General features: G+C 43.8%; 1 protein-coding gene across 1 annotated transcript in view; it reads left to right on the forward strand.

The window, feature by feature from the left end:
* The first annotated feature begins 7,640 nt into the window (after positions 1 to 7,640).
* The window catches only part of LOC129133658 (chromodomain-helicase-DNA-binding protein 1-like), a 55,322-nt gene continuing 46,005 nt past the window's right edge, over positions 7,641 to 16,957 (forward strand). The window contains exons 1-3 of the mRNA XM_054653285.1: positions 7,641 to 7,680; positions 11,080 to 11,130; positions 15,379 to 15,566. Coding sequence (XP_054509260.1) covers positions 7,641 to 7,680; positions 11,080 to 11,130; positions 15,379 to 15,566 — 279 coding nt within the window. The remainder of the gene's footprint in view (positions 7,681 to 11,079; positions 11,131 to 15,378; positions 15,567 to 16,957) is intronic.

Raw genomic sequence — 16,957 nt, forward strand, 5'->3', positions numbered from 1 at the left:
CTGTACCAATTTTGAGACCCTTGGGTTGTCCCATTTCAAAAGCTGTTCCGGAGCCAAACCTTCACCCTTCCAAGGCCACTTCTCTGCCGATTTCAGCCCCCCGCAAATCCAGCAATTTGACAATCCCAATTCCGTGGCAATTTCCTGCATTAAATAAATGAATAAGTTCTGGTCTGGGGAAGGTAGTTCCCTATCAGCGTATTGTTTCTCGAGCAGTTTGTACTCCTCGCCCAGAGTTTTCAATCTTTCCTGTTCCACGCTTTTCTTCCTAAGTTCTGACTCCCTCCTTTTCAGTTCCTGAGTAATTTCTCTCATATTTCCCTCAGGATCCATTCCATCTTTGTTTCTCGCAAAACAGACAACCCTATTGTATTGCAGGAAGACTCTTATCATCGTTTGCCTGTGCTAAATCCAATATGATCGGCTCTCTGCTCAGGGTGAATTTGTTATCAAATTTCGTATTTCTTCCCATCCAGTACATTTTCCCATTCATCACACACATCCCCAGTTTTGAATTGTCATAACACAATGGATTCACCTGGTGATATGCTACAAAAATTGATTCTGTCTTTCCCCCAACCCACATTGTCCGATTACATTGATTGCAGACATCTGTATTTGATGTTGGTGCTTGTCTGACTGCCTGTTCTGCATCCCTGCCTTCAGATCTAAACACAGGATCTCTTTGCCTGATCTGCATAATTTGACCCGAGTGCCATTTATCAAACAGTACCTGCCAGACTCCCTGATGCACTCCTCCGGGGCTTGGTATGCTGACATTCCCCTGTCCCTTTGCTCGATTGGGACTATCTGAGTGCATTTACTGCACTTGTCCACGGAGCTCTCATTTCCAACATGGATCAGGGTCTCAATGTGCAGACTCCGCGTCCTGCACATGGCTAGGCTCAGGCCAATCAGGATTCCCACCAGGCGTACTCCTCTGCCTTTGCCTCCGCCCCCTGGGGTGCCACCAGTGGCGAGGAAGACCATCTTTGTGGCAGCAGGAGTATTCTTCAGGGAATACATTCTCTGACCTTGCTGCATACCTCCTCTTAAAGGCGCCCCACCGTGAAACCTTGACAGCATCTGAGCTGCATGGTACTTTGATTGATTTCCGACACTCCACATCCAAAATCTCTGCTTTAGATTTAAGTTTTCCACGCACCCCATTCTGAAAAATGTGGAACCACTCCTGTGAGTCTAATTCAATGATTCCTAAATTTGTGGCTAGGGCTAGAATACAGTCAGTCAAGTTCAAGCTCCTCTTCCAGACACTGAGTGCACAATCCCTTTGGCTTCTGTCCCCTTCTGCAATGTATAACAAAAATCCCCTGACAATATTCACACTTAAAGTGTACAAACGGATAGCATACACAATCTGACAGTATACAACCTATCAGTTCACCGTCAATCATTTATGAAGACGTTGGAGTTTGATTTTCAGGTCGCCTGGAGAAGAAGTGACCCTCCACTCGGGTGCTTCCTCCTGATGTTCGACCTTCTTCACTCTGGACACGTGTCCAACGTTTCTCCGCCATCCGAATGGCTGTGTCTGTTGTCAGAAGGACAAGAAAGGGGCCTTCCCAGTGAGGGGAGAGGGGTACATCTTTCTATACTTTCACAAGCACTCTGTCACCCGGTTGAATTTTGTGGATAGAAAATCCCAGAGGGGTGCTCTGAGATACTATCCCGTTTTCTCAGTTCCTGTAAATTTCTGTTTATCACTACCAAATATGGTTGAATCTGTCTGTCCTCCAATCTGGGGTGTCCCACCGGCATCCTGTGCTTGTATGGCATCCCATATAGCATCTCGAAGGGTGAGAGCCCAGTCTCTGAATGAGGCATCATCCTGATATTAAGGAAGGCCAGAGGGAGGCATTACAGCCAGGACTTCCGGGTTTCTAAAATTAATTTAGACAACTGCGCTTTCAAGGTCTGATTCATCCTTTCAACCTGGCCTGAGCTCTGGGGATGCCACGGGGTGTGGTATTCCCATCGAATGCCTAGTGCCTCTGCCATCTGCTTAATAATTTTTGACGTAAAATGAGTCCCTTGATCCGAGTCAATGTAATTCACCATCCCATATCGGGGCACAATTTCTTCTAGTAATTTCCTGGACACTGAGCCGTTGTCCTTGGACTGGGGAAAGCTTCCACCCAATGGCTCGATTTGTCTACTGTTACAAGCACAAATTTGAACCTTCCCACCTTGGGCAATTCGGTAAAATTGACTTGAATTCTCTCAAAAGGTCCGTATGCAATGGGATGACTCCCCAGGATTGCCTGCCTTGCCTTAGTTTTGTTAACTTTCTGACAGATCAGGCATCCTTGTACCTCTTGTTTGGCCAGTTCATAAATTCCTCTGCACCCGAAAAATTTCAAAAACTGTTCAGCCTGAGCCCCCCAGTGTGTTCACTGGTGCAGTCTCCTCAAAATTATCCTGGTAAAACCTTTAGAGACTAGTTCTCTCCCATCTGGTAGTTTCCACTTACCTTCCTCCAATTTTCCCCCAATCTTCTCATAACTTTCAATCTCCTTTGGGGAGGGTTGAGGAGGGTCATCTGGGACCTCGATCCCTTCGATCTCTGGGGTACTTACCGTCATCAGTGCCATGGTCTTGGCCTCCTGGTCTGCCAAGTTGTTTCCCCGGGTCCGGAACCGCATCCCTGCCTGATGTCCCTTCACATGGACAACCGAAATTTCTTCCAGCTCCCTTATTGCTTCCAGAATTTGCCAGATCAATTCCCCATGCATCAGTCCCCGTCCCCATGTGTTGATCAGCCCCCTTTCTTCCCAAATTTTCCCAAAGGTGTGAACCACCCCAAAGGCATACCTAGAGTCTGTAAAAATTGTTCCCTTCTTTCCCTTCAGTCCTTTCAAGGCTCTCAGAACTGCATACAATTCGCAAGCCTGTGCTGACCATCCCTGTTCGCCCGTCCATGACTGCATATCCTGACTTCCTTTTCCCTTCAATCACCCTGCTTGAACCATCTACAAACCATTTTTCCCCTTCGTCTAATTCCTCTTCTTCCAAATCCTCCCTAATCTTTGTCTGCAATTAGACCGCATCCATGCAATCGCGAACGAGTTCCTCTGAAGCTTCCCCAAAAAAGAACTGAGCTGGGTTTTGCGCAGTTGTTGTCCGCAATTCCAAATCCTGTGAATGAATCAAAATGGCTTCATACTTCAGCAATCTAGCATCCGTGAGCCATTTATCTGCTTTCTGTTGTAGTATGCCCCGCACATTGTGCGGTGCAAATACTACCAAAGGTGCTCTTAAAGTTACTTTCTTGGCTTCCTCCACCAACAATGCCACAGCTACGATCGCTTGCAAGCACATGGGCCAGCCCCTGCTAACAGGGTCCAAAAGCCTAGACAAGTAACCCACCGGTTTCCTGACTCCTGCCCAGTCCTTTGTCAGCACACTGTGTGCTGTGTGATTGCTCACATCCACAAACAACTGGAATGGCCATCTCACATCGGGGAGGCTCAGCACTGGTGCTGCTGTGAGCGCTTCCTTGACTCCCCTGAATTCGTCCTCGTCCTTTTCTGTCCATTTGATTCTGTCCGTGGTGAGTTTTTCATACAAAATCTTCACCTTCTTGCTGTATCCCTCGATCCACTGCCGGCAATATCCCAACAACCCCAGCAGTTGCCTAACGTCTCTTTTTGTCTGCGGGGGTGGTAAGGCAATAATCCCTGCCACCCTTTCAGGATCCAACTTCTTTTTCCCTCTGGTTAACCAATGTCCCAAATATGTGACCTCGGGCTCTCTGAATTGCATCTTTGACTTTGACACCTTCAATCCTTTTTCCCCTAAAAAGTTCAAAAGTTCAATGGTACTCGTCCTCACAACCTCCCTCCTTGGACCTGCAATCAGAAAATCATCTACATATTGTAGCAATTTTGTTTCCTCCGTTGGTACAAAGTGACTCAGCACTTGTTCGAGTGCTTGCCCGAAAAGGTTTGGGGAATCATCAAAGCCCTGAGGCAACGATGTCCATCTGAGCTGCTGCTTCCTGTTTGTGTCTGGGTCTTCCCACTGAAACGCAAAGTAATCTCTGCTGTCCTCTGCTAAAGGACAGGTTCACAAAGCATCTTTCAAATCGATCACACTGTACCATGTGTCCTCGGGAGAGATGTTATTCAGCAGGATGTAAGGATTCAAGACCGTGGGGAACAGTGTCTTAGTCCTTTGATTCACAGCCCTTAAATCCTGCACTAGCCTGTAGCTACCGTCCGTCTTTCTCACTGCCAAAATTGGGGTGTTGTGCCGGGACATGCACAGCTCCAGCGTTCCTTTCTTTATCAATTCGTCAATCACTGGTTTCAGTCCCTTCCTCCCTTCCATGGGGATGGGGTACTCTTTGACCTGAATGGGGTCTTCTGGCCTTTCAATTTCAATATGAATTGGCTCTATGTCCAGCCTCCCGGCCTCCCCTTGGACATATCAAACCTTTGGATCAGTTTTCTCCTCATCCTGGGTGGTGAGTTTATACAATCTCACCTTGAGCTGGCAATCTTCTACTGCTAAACCAATTTCCAATGCCACCATCAAATCCCGTCCCAGCAAATTAAAGTCTGCATCTTTTATTAATAACATATTTCCTATACACTTTTTAGTTTCTGTCTCTATTTCGACATTCTTTATGATTGGAACCTTAAAAGGTTCCCCCTTTGCTCCAGTTACCATCATTGCATCATCGCTCAGAGAGCACCCTCGTGGTAACTGCTGCACTGTGGTCCATTCAGCCCGAGAATCTACTAAAAACCAAATTTCCTGCCTGTGGGGTCCCACTCAATTTTATCAAGGGCTCCCTCGGTGTTCCAGACCCCAAACTGAAAACCCCCTGACACCTCTAATCTTACTGAAACATCATTTGATCCTTGACCTTGTTGGGACAATTCTTTAAAATGTGTCCTTTTTGCTTGCAGTAGTAGCACTCGATGTCCTTTTTCTGGTTGTTCGAACCCTTTCCTTGGGAAGGATTCTGCTTCTTTACCGACGCTGTTTTCGCCGAGTCTCTGACCTGTTCCTGTTTCTGTGCTTCCCTCACTGCAGCCACCAGCACTTTCGCTTGTATCTTCTGCTTTTCTTTGTCTCTTCTCATGTAGACCTTCTGGGCTTCCCGGAGCAACTCCTGCAGTTCCCTGTCTTGCCATCCATCTATCTTTTCTAATTTCTTCCTTATGTCTTCCCATGATTTTGCCACGAACTGAGTTTTCAGCAAAACCGCCCAATCGGAAAGTCGGGGTCCGTCCCGGAATACATTCTCAGGCTCTTTCGGAGCCTTTCCAGCCATTCCGGGGGGGTTTCATCCTTTCCCTGACATTCCCTGAGTACTTTACTCATATTTTGTCCCTTCGGCACCGCCTCCCTGATACCTTGTATTATCATATTTCTCAAATTTATAATTTTCTGCCTCCCTTCCTCCATCTGGGCGCTCCAAGACAGCTTTTGGTCCGGCCACCTCTGGTCTCCCCTCTCCCCCTGGGGATTCCTGTTTTCCCAGTCCCTGATCGCCGCTTGTCTGATCATTTCTCTCTCCTCATTGTTGAATAGCGACCTCAGGATCGCATTGAGATCCTCGTATGTGTAGGTGCTGGTTCCTAGAAATTCATCTAGTCTTTCTGCCACCCCCAAAGGATCGTCCATCAATTTCCCCATTTCTTTCTTGAAAGCCCTCACGTCCCCGGTGTCAATCGGCGCATGTACGAAGCCGATAATTCCCGGAGCCCTCGGTACTTCCCGTAAAGGGAAGAGACCGGGCTTTTCCTCCTCATCATCACTGTCTCCAGTGGTTGCCCTCCTCGTTCTCCGCCTCGTTTGATGGGCCAGAGTAGAGCTGGCTTTCTTTGGGAAAATACCTGGTTTTCCTTGGTCTTGGGGAGGGTTGGTGGCTGGGGCTGCTTGCATGGGAACAGAGGCGCCATTGCCTGTCCACGTGGGAGAGAAGGCGCCGCGGCCCACTGCGGTGGGAGCGGCGGTGCCGAAGCCTGTCCCTGCGGGATCGATGCCTCGGGAGGCAACATGGGCACTGGAGGTACCTGGGCTGGTGTGGGCTGGGGTGGAGGGACAAGGTAGGGAGGTGGAAGGTTGTCCAGTGGTTCCCAGTCCTTGCCCCGATTTGCCAAGCGTCTGAGAGCTCTGATCGTGTATAACCCTGAACAAGCATACTTCCACATCTTGGCATACTCAATTTCCTCAAAGTCCTGCGGGTGGTGATCGACTACGTGGTCGTACAGGGATTCGCACATCCACATCTCGAAAGTGCTGAACACCGGGCCAAACCACGTATTTCGCGATCTCCTTTCCCGCCCACTTTTCCATGCAAAACTGTATCATCTTTTCCTTGGACTTTCCCACCCTCCTGGGGCTGTCATCCCAATGTTCTAACATCCATCCCAACGGGCTTTCCCTCGGACTTTCAGGCAGAACCTTCCCGGGATTTCGGGGAGGTTTTTCTTGGGGCTTTTTCTGGAACTTACTCTTTCTCAACCCCATTTTCCCAAAAAGCCCGTTCGCTAATTTTGTCACCTTGTCTCCTTCGGCTGGGATTCTCGACGCGAGTCCCAAGTCTCTGTCCGATGTTGATTTCCTAAGTTTGCGAAACACTTCCAGTCTATTCAGCAATGCGGAGAACTGTTCCCTGGGTCTTTCTACTGGTTTCGAGCTCTCTTACCTGATTCTCCGGATCAGAAGGCAGACCGGCTCCCGAAATATTTTGGGAATGTCTTTTTCCCTTCCCAACCCAACCGTGATTGATCCCCTGAACTCCCTATGATCTCAGGTCCCACGTGTGATAAGAAAAAGCGCTCGCTTCCCCCTTGACCAACCACGTCCCTCACAGGAGAGTGGAACTGCGATCATGGGGTCCACATTCGCTTCATGATAGAATAATGTCTCACACACACACTTGATCACACCCCACTCAACCACGCGGTACTCACGGTTCCTTTCCCATGTGGATTCTTTGTGCATGCCAATTTTCCGAGTGAAAAAGAAAAAAGCACTGCAGCCTCAGAGATCCCTCTTCGGATTGTTCCGAGTTTCCAAGAGCTGGGCCCGTTTTTATCCCTCTTTGGCTGTGGTTCTGGCTTCGGTTCGGTGTTTGATTGGTTTCGCGAACTCCCAATCCTGTCAGACCGTTGAAATCAGCGGGGCGCCTCCTGACTGGAAAAGGGGTTCCCGAACCCCAAATTCAAATCACATCAGGGTCACCAGAATTGTTATAAATGATCAATGGAAAGCCAAATTATAAAAATGTGAAAATATTTATTTATCTTTTTTCGTGACCAAAATACGGTCCTCATAACCACCACAGCCAAAGAGACAGCGTTGAGCTCGGGATCGGTGCTGGGTGAACCTGGATCCAACATCTATCGCATCGAATCCCCCCCCATTCACGAGAGTCGCTTCTAGCGACGAGGTTTTATACAGTTTATTGTGCCCGAGGCGAAGGAGTCCCAATTTCTTTTGTAACTCTTCACATTCATAGTTGGTTCTTTCACTGTGCAGAGCTGGACAAAGGCCGTCTAACTGGTTGATAGCCAGCGTTGATCGAATCCCAGGGAAGTCACATATTCACATGCATCTTTCTGGCAACTTTGGCTATCTTGATTGATGTTATCCGCAGGGCGATGATCGCTCTTAGGCGTTTTCCAATGACTCGGGATACCGGTGAGGGATACTGGTGATCATCATGTTGGGTGCGTCTATTCTTGGGCTAAAGTTATCTGGCTGACTCCAGGAATTTCGGAGACTCCAGGAATTTCGGAGTTTGAATAGACATCTGCCTCTCGGGCTGCTTGTGGTCAGAGACTTGTTTGGATTTCACAATCTTTATAAAACACATTCTTTGATAGCATGAATTATTTCTAACATATATTACATGGGTAATAAAATAATCCTGTTTGCGAGAATTAAGTAACTGCCATAGTTGCAACAAGAGTTGCCACAATCGCCAATTTTGAATTTCTTTCAGTATTTCTCGCTCCATGCGCTCGACTATACCTACCATGTAGAGAGACTGAGAAACAATGTTAACGGGATCATTGGGCCATTTTTCAAACACTGATAATAGCACGTAGCTCAAGAACTTGTAAAGAACCTCCTGGCCCCTCAAGGATTTCACTGAGCCATTTGTGTTGCCAAGTAAGGCCTGCTTTAGAAGTTTTTTGACTGGCATCAGTAAAACCCATGAGGCCTTCTACAGGTTGCCTCAATAGCCAAGGTAGTTCTTCCACCTGTTAATGCAAAGGAAAAAGCTTATGAGGGGGAAAATGAGTGCTAATGAGACCTGGAATTGAAAAATGGGTCCTGATATGAGAAACAAAATACTGATTAGTTTTGTTTTGCAAAATTGTATAGAGATATGTAAGATAACAACATAAGTTTTCATTACTTAAATTTTTTTGTTATGAGTATGAGGAAACATCAGAGTAAAACAATACATGTAGTGAAGAAGAAACTGACAGCAATTAAGAATTAATCAGATAATACACACAACCAATAACACATGTGAAATTATAGAATTACTAAGCACTTTAACACTCAACTGTCATCCTAGATTCTGCAACAGCTGATAAACCTCAGATCAATAGAGAATTGGAAAATCATGTCCAGATAATGATTCTCCAAGCTCACTTTAAAAGTAGGTTCAACTGTCATATTAGTAAAGTCAAATTGCCAAGCCAAAACAACTTGAATCTAGTTTTGATGCAGAAAACATCTGTGTTTGTTGGCAAATTTCCCATCCAGGTAGAGCTAGGGCCTGGCCACAGCCCAAACTCTAATTGGTGGATGTCGCTTAATACATTTTAAAACAAAGCTCTGAAGAATAGCAGTTATGAGTAAAAACCTTAGGGTTAAAGACTAATCAAACCATCTAGTAATTGCATCCCTCTGCAGTTTCCTTCAGGATAAAGATGCTTCAAACACAGTAAACCTCTTCTTCAAAGATCTGAAAGTGGTCACAGACAGGACTGCGAATCTGTATCTGGACACTGAAAGTGTGAAGGAGGAGGAAATACAGCCAAATGAGAGACTGATTACCCAGTACAAAACCCAGAAATAGAAGTTAATGTTGCAGCTAGACTCCCTGCTGGAGTGCTTCTGTATTAATAACTGAGGAAAGCTACAAGACTAGCAGTCTGGAGAAGGCTTTCAACTAATCTCAAATATCTTTTCTTAGAACTCCAAAAAATACTTAAAATTATGAGACAGCATTGGGTCAAACCATAGAGTTAGTGCAGAAACTAGCCAAAGAGCTAACCTGGTCTAAGAGATACATAAGCAGCTAGAGAACAAGAAAAAAAGTAGGATCCTGAAATGACATGTGTCTTATAGGTGATCACACAAAGAGATGGTAAAGCATATGAAAGCCAGCTGTAAACACTATAACAATACCTTATAAATAATGCTTATTGCAAAAATCAGTGAATTCACACTACACAATCAATACATCAGCAGCATCTGAGGAAGTTAGGACAACATTTTTTAAACACTCAATATTAATAACAGTCATTATTCATCGGTGTTACCTATAGAAAACAGAAATAACAGCAGTTATAAGCTCTCTATTAGTAACCCCTAGAACTTTGAATCATTGAGGAAACAGCTAATGATTTTGCTAGTGGGATCTGGTTAAAGTTCCCCAAGTGTTCTGTCTTTGGAGAAATTTTGGATGGTTAAATCACTGCTGCCATTACTTATATCTTCACACGGTGGTTTTACTCACTGGGAAACACTTTTCCCGGTAAAAGATTTCCATCTATGTCATATTTAGAATGGCACTGATTTATATAGTCTCTTCCCTTTTTACATCTAGGACATCTATTAGGTTACTTCATTTTTTTTTCTGGGCTCTGAGCAATATTTGTTTATGTGTCCAGGCTTCCCACATCTGAAGCATGTTTTGATGGCTTCTGCTCGCATTGTGGCAATGGCTTGTGTGAGGTGGTCTATGGATGAAATGAATGGCTCAGCCATCCCTTGTCTTATTTCTCTATCTGTGCCCTCTGGGCTTCCTGCTGGTTGGGTTTGCAGGATTGCTTTTTCTCAATGAGCACTTGATTGAAAATTCAGAAAGTATCTGGTAAGTCTCTGGTATCTGGAGGAAATAAATTTGGTTCTTTCTTTGGATATAGTTGAGCTGCATCCTGTAGATTTGTTTCTTCTGCCTCGATTTCCGTGTATAACTATAATTCTTATCTTCCCTTTTTGCTTGCAATAATAGAAGCGGCCAAAGGTGGCTCTGTAGCGGGAGGTCATCAGTCTCGGTGGTCACAAAATGGCATCTGCGGCACTGCGCATGCTCGGTACAGGGGGCCACCATCTTCCTATAGGGCGCCGCCATTTTTTTTTTGTATGGAAACTCCCTGTAAGGCTCTGCCATTTTGTTCCAAGGGAGCATGCTCAATAGTGATGTAACAGATCTTGGCGCATCCGTCCGGTTTTGAAACCGGGACACCCGGGTTTTGGCTCTGATTTTTGGTTAAAAGTTCAGGGAGGCTGCTGCCCGATTCAGGACTGCTATTCCCGACGCAATTATATTCGCACATAAGGTCGAGGGAGTTACCCGTGGGCTCCATATCACTGGCTACGAGTACACTGTAACTAGCCTTCCCCCGCCTCCTCCGGTGTAATATTACAAGGTGGTGTGAGCTTGGCAGTGGGGGTCAAAGATGGCAGCCACTATTGCGCCGGAGAAATTCCAGAGATAAAACTGCTAGCTATGCATTTCAACATAGTCTCCTTAATTACACGACAGGTCCGATGGAAAACGGCTGCAACCCCATCTCTACTAGCTGCAATATCAAAAAGCCGAACACCAACAGAGTCCCAGAGTTCAGAAAAGTTCTTAATTACCCAGAGTAGTAAATCTTCGAATTGAGAATTTAATCTTGTCAGAGTCTTTAGTTTAGTATAAACATCCCTTTGTTCTGACTCATCTTAGCCTCTCGCTCCAGCCGCACTCTCCTCATAGTGGCACAAGCTTTTTTTGCATCTGAATAGCCGCGCTCTGCATTTGAATACCCGTGCTGACTAGGCAGCTGCGAGTCAGGTGGCGACGGTGGTAACGGGGAAATACGCACCCCCCTGATGCTATTGTTAACTCTTCCGGGGATACCACGGGGCACCCCGCGGGTAGTCCCGGTGCCGGAGGGGAGAACATCACATCCACCTCCATTCTCTTCGGTTCCGGTGCAGGCTGCGGAGCCAGTGCCGGCTGTAGGACCGCGTTGATACTGTCTGAGACTGCCTGTTGAGCCTACAGCTCCAGCTCCGCGGGTGCAGAAGGTAGGGGTATAACTGCGTCCACCCCCATGAAAAACTCTCGCGGAAACATCGTGAAGGCCGCTGCGGGGTCGTCTGGCTCTAGGGCTGCTGCTGCCCCTGCCACGGCTGTTCTTTCTGCTTTTAACTGTTTCAACACTGTTATCATAAGTTTCCAAGTTGTGCTAAGCCCCTTGGTTTCTTTTAACCTGTCACTGACGGCATCCCAGAGTGCATTTCCTATTTTTTCCCGCTCAGGGGTATCGAATACGCTTTTGGGGCTGGCAAAAAATTATCTCTCCTCACCCCACCTTAATAACTGTTTCAGGACCTCTGGGTCATATTTAATTTCTCTATTAAAGAGAATATGCTGGAGGACTCTTAGAGTGGCCTGCTCTTCTTTTGATAATCCCTTCCCTATCCTCCAGCCCCTGACCGCTCACCTTTTCCGGTGTTCTGCTGCAGTGTAAGTATATTTTTCCCGGAGCCGTCTTCTGACTTCTGATCTGACTCAGTGGAGCCGTCCTCCGACCCCTCCCCCACCCCGGTTACGCCACGGGTGTCTCCGACCGGCTTCCCGCTTTTTCACTCAGTAGAAGCTTCTTCAGAGTTCAAAAGGTCCAAAGGGTTCTGTCTACTTAATTAGTATGTTCGTGTATCACGTCGTGGTTCACCAATAATGCAGGAAACAGGACTCCTGTACAAGTAACCAATATGATTAAGCAGAAGCCATTTATTGTTTACATTATGCACTTATTTATACATTCTAAAACTACTGCACACGCTAGTCATGCATTTCTTGATTGGTACTTCTATCTTGTCCACACGTTCTGCACGCACTCTTCAGGGTATGTGATTGGTTACAGTCCAGGTGGTTCACAGCCCTCTGTTATCTAGCTCTTGTGGTCTTGGTATTCTGTTTCTCAGCCTCTTCTTTCTTAATTTAGCACAATTTATGTCTTAGTACCCTTGATGAATTCCAGAGGGCTCTGATAAGAATAACTGGAGATAGTTTGGCTAGGGCACAATGTTGCCTAAGTTGTTCAGATACATTGCTACAGCTCTCTGTGTACACTCTGTTCTTGTAAGGAGAATAATTTGCCTCTATGTATAATTTTGCCAAAAAGGTTTATGTAAAGTTGCATACAGCAATTTCCACCAAATTTAATAGTGTTTAAGTTTCCATTAAATCTCTATAAACAGGGGTATCTACAATGACTGACCCACTGCTGTTCTAGCCCATGTTCCCTAGAAACTACATCTGTCAAATCAGGATGCTAGGCTAAGTGTTAAATCTCTCTTCATAGGCCATGCATTTCCCTTGTGTCAAACATATAAGGCAGTGCTATGTACTGTATCTTCAATTTAACCCCTCAGTAGAGAGGTCCCTTTCAAGTACTACTAACCACTAAATCGGCTGTGTGAACTGCAGAGTGGGAGTGGACTCATGTTGACAGAATTCAAAGCCCAGTGAAAGAACCCAAAGAATAGACTGTAACATCCAGACCGAGTGAGAGAGAACCGAAGAAGCTTGAAGATCTCCAAAAAGTATAGTAGAGCTTTCACCAGCTATGTTGAAGATTGTTTACTAACACTTTGGGTGGGGAGTTTGAACTGTATAATTAATTGATGTAATTATCCTATTTTAATAGGTAAGAATTACAAGCATCTGTTAAAGGGAGGTACACAGAGATTTGTAAGAAGTATTGAGACAGTTTCCTTAAGAACCAACAAGTAAGGTAAAACAAGGAATAGAGGGCAAGACTGGGTTGGCCTTTGTGTTCGACACCAAGAATATTTTAGCCCTGCTGTGGGTGGCAACCCTGTAGGCATGGTAAGGTAGGGGCAAGAAAGCCATACCAGACCTCTATCATTCCTCAGTTGTCTCTTAATCCAACGGAGACTAAAAAAGCAAGACTAAATTGGCCTCTGTATCCCAATTTGTCCATTTCCAAATAAGATTTTTTTCTTGTTCCCACTGTCCTCACCCACATCAACAGATGCTAGTAAAAATTATTTTTATTTCTTTTTTGAGAAGTAAGGGTAGATGATCAGAATCAAAAATAAGAGTTAATTGTTCGAGCCAAATGACATAGAAAAGGAAAAGGGAGGGTTTGGTATAGATGAGTAATGTAATAGTTGGCTCTCACCATTAAAAGATAAATATTATGTACATGTATAGTAATGTTATTGTAATATGTCCCCACCCCACCCCCCCATAGACCCCTTTTCCCTCCCCCTTGTAATAGCCTTAGTAGTCAGGGCATTTAGAGAAGGCTGGCTTGTTACCAGGAGGTGCAGCAGTAACAACACCTGACCTCCAATTAAGATGTAAGAAAGTAATCTCCACCAATAGACGGCAGAGAAAGAGTTGACTGACAAAACTTTAGGAGGTGCTAAGGATATAAAAGGCAGAGCATTCATTTTGTAGACAAGCACGTTGCTAGTAGTCATGGGAGCTCTCAGCACTGAAAACTTTTTCCTTATTCAGTCCTTTGTTGTAATTTTTTGTTAAAGTTTAATAAACCTTTGAAATTTTAAAAGTGAGCAGTTGTTTCTCACATTAGCATTATAGCATCATGCCTGAAGTAGGCCCTTGATGACAGGCATGGGAAGCAACTTTGTTGCTCTCCAGCTAGTATAAGTAAAGCTAGCAGTCATATTTTTTCATATCCCTCCACTTCAAAATGAGGAAGTTTTATCATGGTTTGTTTCTTTCTTTAAAAGTCAATAGATGCAAATGGTTGGTTGAAGTGCTGTCTACAGGAATCAGTTTGAATAGCTTAATTTTTTTCCCCTCCTCACTAGTATGATTTAATTGGTGTTAGCAGCAGGGAGAGTAGTGGTTCTGTTTTGTGGCTTTAAATGTTGTCAATTAAGTGTGTTCTAGTGCAGAAGATGATCAAGCTACCACCCACAGACACACATTCTTACCGGTTGACAGCCAGGTGAATTGTGCTGGCAGTGATAGGCTTGGACTTTAATATTAGCTTTTGGGTTTTTATTGTCTTGGATTTTGCTATCATCTTTAAGGTTGTTTCTTTTTAAATGCTTGCAACGCAAGTGTACATAATTTAAAAGCATTTTGTGTGTGTGGTGTTGTAATTCCAATGTTTTCTCCCGTGATATCTCTAAAGTATGCTAGTGTTTAACTTAATGAGGAATTTGATTAAAGTGTCAGCTTGGTTCCTTTGTAAAATTATTTTAGAAATCCAAATGTTTCTATGCTTTTGAATAGTCATGAAATAAATGTTTAACTTTAAATATTATTTTATTTGAATATGTTAAGTGTAGTGTGAAATTGATGTACAGGTGGAATAATCCAGTGGCTCAAGAGTATGCTCAGGTCACTGATTATGTACGACTTTGTACAAGTCATACAATTAGTGACAAATTCAGAGTTTTTCTGTGGGAATTTTACTGCTGTTATTTTAACAGTATAAGATGGTCTGCATGGATTTAAATTGTGTGGCAACACACCTTTGGTTTTCCAGTTACTTTTAAAAACATTTTTTTAATCAATTGTTTGGTTGTATTTTGTATATAGATAGTCCAAATCACAGCATTAAATGTAGCTTGCAAACAATTCCTTACAGATACTTTTCCCACCTATTCTTTTAATGAAAAAAAATAAAAGCAGGGAAACAAAACAGAGTTTATATTTGCTTTGAAGAAATGCGTACTCAAAAAATTGAGGGGCGACACACTGCTGATCTAAAAAGACTTAAAACAATTGGGTGTATGTGTATATGCAAAAATATGTTGTGTTTCTTAAAGTTAAATAAGGATTTGGGTGGGTGAGAAATAGTCTTGTTTTACTCCTCCAAATTAATGATAGATATTCTTTTTTCTCCTCTCTCCCTCCTTTGCCACTTCCTCTTTCTGCTCCGGTACCCAATGCTTCTTTTAAGGTTTAGTGAAAGGTTTCTGATTAAACTGAATTTTCATTCCTGATTTATTTAATCCAGTGCATTCATTTGTATGCTATCCATGTGTCTGGGCTAAGCTAACAATTTATAGGTAAAGCTAACGGTTTTTTATGTGACTTTTAAAAAATCCTATTTAATTATCCATTGTGTAATATCTTTTAAACTTCTAATTGCAGCCAGTCAGATGATGATTCTGGGTCAGCATCAGCTTCTGAATCTGGTTCAAGCTCTGGAAGCAGTAGTGATGGAAGTAGCAGTCAATCTGGTAGCAGTGACTCTGAGTCTGGTTCAGAGTCTGACACATCTAGAGAGAAGAAACAAGTTCAAGCTAAACTCCCACCAAAACTTGATGGATCCGAGGTAAAACAAAACAAATTAAACCTTTGTGTGGAAAAAAAAATACTTTATGCAGAATAGCTGCAAAAGTAGTTTTTATTTTAACAAACAAAACCTCCATAATTTTTACGTAGAATGTTAAGTTGATTGGGTTAATGAATTTACATACTTAGCTCTCGTAACAAACAAGGCTGCTAAGTTCTCATTTCTGCAAATACCTACAGTTAGATAATTACTTAAATTTTATAATGCAGAAGACCTATTCACATATTGTATATTTTTGAGGACAAAGCCACAGATAATGTTCCTATTTCTAATTTTTTTTAAAACTTGTCTCTCTAATGCTGAGTTTCTTCATATCAATAAATGTGCAACAATTTCAGGGTTAGGTACATCTTGTTTTCTGTATGGGGAAAAAGTCTGCCTAATTTAGAAAAAAAGAGTGGTGTCTAGAAATCTCTTCAATGCAATGGATGAGCTCTCATCTGTTTCTCTATGTAATATGGCCTTAATTTGGATGATATGATATACATGAAGGGTAGTAAAATATTTCCTACTGTAAGATTCAGAGGCTGTTAAGGATACTTTTTTGTGTTTTTGGTTTTGGGTTTTTTTGTTGTTGTTCATATTCATGGTTTTGATACTGTTTCTCACAGTATCCTTCTGGATACAGTGTTCAGCATACAGCTAGACAAGTCCATAAAATGATGGGTGAATAATTGGCTGATGGGTTGGACTCACAGTTGTAGTAAATGGAATTACATCAGGCTGGTGACTAGTGATTAGTAGGGTTCTTCAGGGCTCAATATTAGGGCCCTTTCTCTTCAGTGTTTTTATAAATGATCTGGGCACAGGAATTGAATGTACATTAAGTAAATTTGCCAACAATACTAAACCAGGAGGAGCTGTTGACTCCCTCAGGGGTAGAGAGGCTTTATAGAGAGATCTGGATTGACTAGAAAACTGGGCAATCACCAACTGTGTGAAATTTAATAAGACCAAATGCCAGATTCTGCATCCGGGACAGAGTAATCCTTGGTATATGTGCAAATTGGCAAACGCAGCTGGAGAGCAATGCTGTAGAAAGAGATCTGGGAATTTAGGTTGATGGCAAGTTGAATATGAGTCAACAGTATGCCCTAGGAGCCAACTGTGCCCTGGGGTGCATTGCTAGCCAGTCAAGAGAGGTGGTTGTCCTGCTATGCACCGCACTGGTGCAGCCCCACCACCTGTACTGTGTGCAGTTTTGGGCACCTCAATGTATGAAGGACATCTAACTATTAGAATCACAAAATATTCTGAGTTGGAAGGGACCCACAAGGATCATTGAGTCCAACTCTTAAGAGAATGGCCTGTACAGGGGTTGAACCTTGGGGTTATTAGCACCATGCTCTAACCAACTGAGTGTCCAAAGG

The sequence above is a fragment of the Agelaius phoeniceus genome, chromosome W, assembly GCF_051311805.1.
Source record: "Agelaius phoeniceus isolate bAgePho1 chromosome W, bAgePho1.hap1, whole genome shotgun sequence".
Taxonomy (NCBI): Eukaryota; Metazoa; Chordata; class Aves; order Passeriformes; family Icteridae; genus Agelaius; species Agelaius phoeniceus.